At 42.1% G+C, this 7,600-nt stretch overlaps 1 protein-coding gene across 1 annotated transcript in view; it reads right to left on the bottom strand.

Annotated features, from left to right (window-relative positions):
• Positions 1-7,600, bottom strand: part of sorcs2 (sortilin-related VPS10 domain containing receptor 2) — a 182,741-nt gene that overhangs the window by 18,290 nt on the left and 156,851 nt on the right. The window contains exons 8-10 of the mRNA XM_030779145.1: positions 7,340-7,429; positions 1,011-1,190; positions 70-216 (exon numbers count right to left, since the gene is read on the bottom strand). Of these exons, the coding sequence (XP_030635005.1) occupies positions 70-216; positions 1,011-1,190; positions 7,340-7,429 (417 nt within the window). The remainder of the gene's footprint in view (positions 1-69; positions 217-1,010; positions 1,191-7,339; positions 7,430-7,600) is intronic.

Genomic DNA, 7,600 nt, shown 5'->3' with positions numbered 1-7,600 from the left:
GATGAATTGAGTTGAACTGGGTGTCCTGGTGATTATGGCACTGATTGGGTTAAGGGGCGGGGCCTTTACCGGCTTGCAGTTCACAGGTTTGCCATTCATGTCTGTGGCAGGCGGAGTCAAAGGTGCCCAATCTCTGCCCTTGTTGTAGGTGATGAGCGTTGTCACTTTTCCATCCACTTTCTGATTGGCCAGGAAAACCCCTTTGATCCCACGGACCTGAGGGCACACAAACAAGGACAGAGAGAGAGAGAGAGAGAGAGATGGAGAGAGAGAGAGAGAGATGGAGAGAGAGAGAGAGAGAGAGAGAGAGAGAGAGAGCTAAGGGTCAGTCAGTACAGACACAACAAGATAATCTGCAAGAAAACAAAGCAAGATGGTTTGAGAAACAAGTGAGATACTGCTGAAAAGGGGAAGAAAAGTTTGAGAACCAGATGTGAGGAAGAGGCCAATTCTTTGTTGTTGCTTGGACAAAGTTGATTATTTTTTGAGGCAACTCTGCTACTGTGTGGAGTGGAGCGAGACGACTGCAGGGCTTTCTGGATCCTACACGAGTTTAAAACCCACTCAAACGCTGGGGGGCTATCAGCTTCTCAGCAGGAATGGCCACCCACTAACAAACTAAGCCCCCAGTGGAACCAAACGTAGCAGTGTGCGCGCGCGCGCGCGTTGTGTGTGTTAGAGAGAGAGCGAGTCAGAAAGTAAGGAAATAGTGTTAGCACACACCTACATACACACACATAATTACAAATACACACAAAGACACACATTACACACCAGCCCAGCCCAGCTTGCACCACAAAGACTTGCGGTCCAAACAGCAGGAGAGGAAGATGAAGTGTAAAACCAAACCTGTTTTAGCTGACAAGACATTATGTATTCATAATGACGTATGGGGAAAAACTCCATTTGAAAGAATGACATTTTAGACCATTAGTATCGAGTAATGATAAGTTGAGGCTAAGCTAGACAGACAGGATATGTGTGTGTGTGTGATATAGTGTCATCCTGACCTCCAGTATGTCGATGAGAACATTCTGCTCGGGCTGTTTGGTGCTGCGTACGTTTTCCAGTACGATGGAGTAATACACGCCCTGTGGGTCCGACTGGTACAGGTTATACGTGTCTGTCTGGTACCACTCCTGAAGAGCAAGGAACACCTGGTTCTCATCGGTGCTCACAATCTGCACGTCCTACAGAGAGAGAGAGAGAGAGAGAGAGAGAGAGAGAGAAAGGGGGAGAGAGAGAGGGGGGGGAGAGAGAGAGAGGGGGGGGAGAGAGCTGCATCTTGTGATTTTATAGCAATAACATATTGTCTTTCCTTAAGGATGCATAATGACATGTACCTTTTCTTTTTTTACAGAGAGGGGAGACTGATCGCTGCTCATAAATATACATACAAGGAATCTTAATGGGTGATAAATATAGAAAAAGACACATACATAAAGTTGTGCAGTCATAAACTTTTACAACTTCATTTATCCTAAATGAATGTCAACTCCCCCCCCCCAAAAAAAAACAAAGATAAATTACTCTGCATGTATATATGAATAGCTAATGAGCCATCACTCCTGGTCACCCTTTTCAGAGTTTGTCTCTAAAAAGAAAACAAATTTATGATGAAGACATAAAACATGGTGCCAAGACTATGACTTTTGGCAGACAGGGTCGGATGCCAAGGACCCTGCATTTTAATCTAAAGGAGGTAATTCAAGTGTGTGTGTGCGCGCGCGCGCGTAAGTGGAACCGCTTGTGTCAGCACTTGTGAAAGTCATCTAATCAGATCTACAGCGATGCCACATTTAAAGACAAAATCCGAACCAGACACTAGACTTCGCAGAATTGACGATCTGTCACTTGAATTTTAAAACTCAATAGGCTATGTACACAGTGTTTTCCATTCACGGCCCCGTAGAGTGCACTGCCATTAGACGTACGTCTGTCTGACGACAGAAATACGAACAAGTAACATTTCATTTCAAACGTTATGGGTTTCGCTACGAACAGACGTCAATCTGACTACAGAAGTACAAACAGCCAGCATTTCATTTCAAACGTCACAGATTTCGCTAGGGACGGCGTGAGAAATCGGCGTACCGGGAAAATAAAATCCACTCAGAACTTTTCCACAGATCTAAAGGGGGGGGGGGGGGGGGGGGTACAAATTGGCAAATGATCAAACTCTAATCCTCTCAGCAGGTCTCAGTTCAAATTTACTGAGAGTTGCAAGCACAATTCCAACTCCTATCCGGTTTAATTAGGTTAAACAAGGCTGTTTACAAGGTGTAATCATTGGCAAGTTGCCTCCGCTTTTTACTAAACCGAAAAGTGTAATTTAGCATTGTACATCGCCTGCAACCTTAAAAACAAATATTAGCGTTAAGCGCTTTAATGAAGCTCTTCTTTGGTCTTCTTAATAATATTTGGCAGCTTTGACTGTAGAGAGCAACTCGACACAGAGAACGACTCAACTCTGCATGGCACTAACGGTAGCAGCGGCCCTGGTGCTCCTGAAGAGAAAGTTAAGTGGGTCACGCTTAATTTAAGCGCAAATCCGCTGTGCGAACTCGCGCTTCCCGCCAGTAGTCATTCGTAAGTCCGAGAGGCATGATGAAGACGACGGCGTCGGCTCTGCTGGGGGCGGAGGGATCCCCGCTACTTTCGCCTGTGCTGGAGTGTGGTGTCGAGTTAGTTGATTTTATATAATAAATAGCTTTTTACTCATTTTACATCAAAGCTGTTCATCAAGGTATATGAGGAAGACGGTAAATCTTAGTAAGGTTACTCAGTTCAAGAGTTGCACCAATATTCAAACCAGTCACCCAGTTGGTCGTCTGTGCAGTCTCTTCTGGGTGACCCGACAGAACAAGCATAATCTGAGAGTGGGTGTGAGAGGACACGCATAACTGACTTGATTTCATTCATGTTCCATAAACCCTTCTGATCCTTGATTATGGTGTGGAAATATATTTGCACGAGAAGACAAACACAGCTTTGGCTCTGTGTGCAAACACTAGCCTTGAGTGGACAGGAAATTAAAAATATTACCGCCCATATACTGACCACAGTGTATCAGTGTCACTGTGTGAATGAGCGTGCAAATAAATTGCATTCTGGGATTAAAACCTCCACAGAAAGCAATAACACTGTCCATAAATACAGCGACATAATCCCAAACATAGTTCGCTCAGAGGAAAACTCATCTGTATGTATAGACTGAAAAGAAAAGGAATGAAAAAGTACGCCAACCTTTAGGGAGAGAAAGCAAATGACAGTGACGTAATCGCTGTATGACACGAGTGTCTGATCACAGCTTGAGAACACTCTTGCTCACAATCAAGATCTGATGAACAAATCATAAATGCATAATGCTAATGAACTCATTGTTACTATGCAACATTCATAACAAATGTAGAATATAATTTCACAAGATCAAGCTAACCAAACAAATAAGAAGACTAAGTGTGTGGTGCTTAAATGAAAAAAAAAAAACCAAAACAAAAGAAACAAAAATGATGAAATAAGAAAAATCTATATTTTTTTCCCCCAAAATGAATGTTATTTAAGGGTCCTTTCCATGTCAGTGGGCCATATACCTCCACAACAACCTGGAAGTTGAGTGTCTTGTTCAGGGTTACATTAGCAGTGAACCATCATGCCTGAAGTTCAGACCCATAACTTTGTTGCATTTCTTACCGACACACCATTACTGCTCCCAAAGACCTAAAAATATTCTCCTCTAAAATATGAAAGCTTGTCACCACTCTTCCCTAGCTCATGCAGACTCTTTCCACAAGGTTTTTTAAAAAAAAGTGTATTTGTGATGTGTAGTGCATGCCTTAGTGGGTACACATGTTGCTGCAGACGTGGAGATGATGGGTGCTCTGGGGGAGGAGAGTGTGAAAGATGAGTTAGGAAGAGAAAGAAAGAGAGAGAGAGGAAGAAAGAAAGAAAATATAACCTTAGATGTGTGTATGTGTGTGTGCGTGAATGCCTACACTTAAATGAGTGGGGATGAGTGAGTGAGTTTCTGTGTACAGTGCCCTCCAGAATTATTGGAACCCTTGCTATACATGATTAAAAAAGCTTATAAAAAAATTCACATTATCGGTTATTATCTTAAAATCATGTTGAAAATAGAAAAAAAAATCTCACCTTTATTTGAAGTAAATTTAGTCTGAGAATAAAGCAACCATTAGTGAAAAATACATTTTTAGAACAAAATCACATGTCATAATTATCGGCACCCCAAGAAATCTGAATTAAGGAAATGTAAATGAAGTATGAGCCCTAACTAATTCCCTAATAACTAATTTTAAGTTGGCTTAGGTGTTTAGGAAATTTTAAACAGTCCTCAATGGTTTCACCAGGGTATAAAAATGAGGTGACACAGGGCCCAAATCCCTTAGTCATCCATCACCAGTGGGAAAGATTCAAGAGCATCTCACTGCAATAAGGTAAAAAAACGTGTGGACTTGTACAAATCAGGGAAGTTTCATCAGCCCTTTTCACTCATATTAAATAAGGGTGCCAATAATTCTGGAGGGCACTGTGTATGTATAATTTATATATGTATGTATGTATGTATGTGTGTGCGTGCGTGTGCATGCTCGCGTGCATGCGTGAATGACTGTTTTCCAGTGGACTGATCTACAGTGTCTTTTCTGTCTGTGTGTGTGTGTGTGTGTGTGTGCCACAGGCCTCAGGTGAACATTCCTGATAACAGCACTATCAGTGTCTGACAGTGTGTGGCCAACACTGCTCCAAGTAAGAACAATACCACTGTCAGTCTAGCCACCAGAACTTCTGCCTGGGTAAAATGCCAAAAGACTCCATTTCACTAGACCCATAGTCCCTATAATCTTAATATCTTATGCTATGTTAGCAAGTACTCCCTGCTACAAGCTATACTGTACAATATGAGTGGTTGTGTGCCAGCTAGTCTGTGTGTTGAGTGAATGTGTGAAAATACAAGTAGAATTTCATAATCACTTCTGCCAAACTAACACACAAACTTTCTTTTCAAACTGTCCTCTTTTTTCTTTCTCTTCTCTTTTGTGCACTGATAGCTAGTGACGGAATAAGATATCTATCCAATTAGAGGCAGTTTTAGTTCACTGCTTTTATTTTCTACATTTTGTTTACCTCGCCGAGACACAATTGAGCAACAGAGAGAATATTTCAATTCAGAAGAAGCAGTCTTGCGCTTGCCTCAAAGCAAAAAAAGAAAGAGTGAAAGAAAGAAAGAGAAAGCTAATTGTCCAAAATCAATCGTATTGTTTCTGCTAACAATGCCTCGCGGATCCTGGTACGCTATCCTGCTAAGTGGGTTAGATTTTACTTATTTATTTATTTTGGAACACCAAAGTACCGCATTGGGTTCTAATTACAACGACTCTAACTGTTTGTTAGGCAATTTAAAAACACTTTTGATGAATTCAGCTAAGACTGCCATTTAAAGAGTTGTCCAAAACGAAGACGCGAAAGCTCGCTTAATGAAAGCGGTGATATCAAGCTAATTTTGGATAACTGTGTGCCGACGCTGTTTCAAGCTGTTTCTGTAACACTGAATGATTGCGGTGGTTTTATCTGAACGAGGCTCCCGTCGCAGAGAGTTGGGTCCAGTATTTAATGGAGGAAAACGGAAAACAACAAAAGCAGCATTACGTATGCAGACTCGTCCACCGTTATGTGAGCAAAGGATCTTGAGGACAAACACACTCGTATCCATTAAAGGAGGTGTCAAGACAGAAACAAGCAGGGAAAAGAGGGAAGATGAAAAAGGCAAGAGAAAGGCAAGGAGAAGGGTAATGCTTAAGTTCCCACAAACGTGCAGTTCGGGAATTAAATAATAGTTTTAAAAAAATGAAGAAAAAAAAAATCTCTGTCAGATTTATTTTTTTTTTGTGCTAATTCAGTCTATAGCTTCTGAGAGGCAGGGGACAGGACATCAAACTGCACTACTCCCTGATTGGTTTTGCATTTTTCAAAAGCTTTTCAATTATTCACAGTGGAAAATACAGGCATGACAACAAGAGCCTTTCCTCCCTCCTTCCCTCTTTTTCTCACTCCCTCCTTCCCTCTCTCTGTCTCTTACTGTCTCCCTCATTCCAACCATCTCTCTCTCTCTCTCTCCCTCCCACCCCTCTCTCACCCTCCCTCTCTCCTTCACTCTTGGCTCTTGAACTGAAAGTCGAAAACTTGACCCATCTGCTCAACCAAGTGATAAGTGACAGAATAAAGAGGGAGAGAGAGAGAGAGAGAGAGAGAGAGAGAGAGGTGAAAAAGAGGGGGCAGAGGGAGGACAGCACCCCCCCCCCCCCGCCTCACCCTCTTCTTCTTCCTCTAGCCTTCTCCTATGGAATCACAAACCAAAATGTCTAATTTAAGTACAGTGTAGCTAATGAGTGTCAGTGTAATACTATCTGTCCTAACTTTCCCTCAGAAGTACATAGGTATCAGTAGCCAAATCCAAACCTTTACCCATACACTTCCATTCACTCATCCTCTCTCTCTCTCTCTCTCTCTCTCTCTCTTTCTCTCTTACTCTCTCTCTCAGACTGAAGAGCAAGGAGTTTCACGTCCAGTAGCTGCTGTTAAGTTTCTTCCTTTCCCTCTCTTTCTTCTGTGTCTTTTTGTCCCACAGTGAGGTAAAATATACATGAGGCAGTGGCCAGCAGTCTGCACTTTAATCAATGCTATTCAATTACATTCAGCCAGCATTTCCCTCAAGCTTTCCCCTGGGCCAGTGTCACAGACAGCCCAGCCTGGTATGGGTTTAACTCCTTCACTGCTTCCATCTCTCTCTCTTTCTCTCTCTCTCTCTCTTCACTCACAGAACGTCACAGCATGCCATCTGAATAACCTTTCACTACATCTATAATCTAATCATGAGAACAAAAACATTATTGTTCTGCATCACCTCATGTATCATCTTTATGTCATAGATGGCCCTTAGCCTACACATTCCAAATCGAATTAAACAACATTATATTCAATTACCTGTGTTCAATCCTGCACATTCCCTATTAATTACTGCACTAAGAGACGTCACCACGTTGAAGCCTTGGCTGCTGTGAAGTTCATTATCTAACAATGACACAGTCTTTCGTAGGCATACCCGTAATTATCACACTCTGTGTAGATATATACACTCATGTTAGAGCTGACTGTTGTTTGACTGATGCTTTAGCTTTTGCATTCTCCATTTGAAATCATTATTATGAAGTGAAACACACACACACACACAATGTGAATGAGTGAGAAAGAGAGAGAGAGAGAGAGAGAGAGAGAGAGAGAGAGAGAGTATTAGTGAGTATTAAAGTGCAGTGCTGTAACATACCTTTGGTAAGGCGTACTTTGGGAACCTCATCTGAACAAACTCATTTCTGCGGAAAGAGACGTAATACTTGGTTCGATTCCCAGCGGTCACCTAAGGCGGAGAGTCGGAGAGAGACACAGGGAGAGAGAGAGAGACACAGGGAGAGAGAGAGAGACACAGGGAGAGAGATTTTTAGAATCTCAGTCATCTGCAATGTGCTACTCTTTACCTGGTAATCTGTATTTTTTTATAACGACATGTTGTATTATGTCGAGATTCTTA

This window comes from Chanos chanos, chromosome 7, assembly GCF_902362185.1.
Source record: "Chanos chanos chromosome 7, fChaCha1.1, whole genome shotgun sequence".
NCBI classification, from domain to species: Eukaryota; Metazoa; Chordata; class Actinopteri; order Gonorynchiformes; family Chanidae; genus Chanos; species Chanos chanos.
The sequence above is the reverse complement of the archived record's forward strand: the minus strand, read 5'-3'. Positions and strand labels throughout refer to the sequence as shown.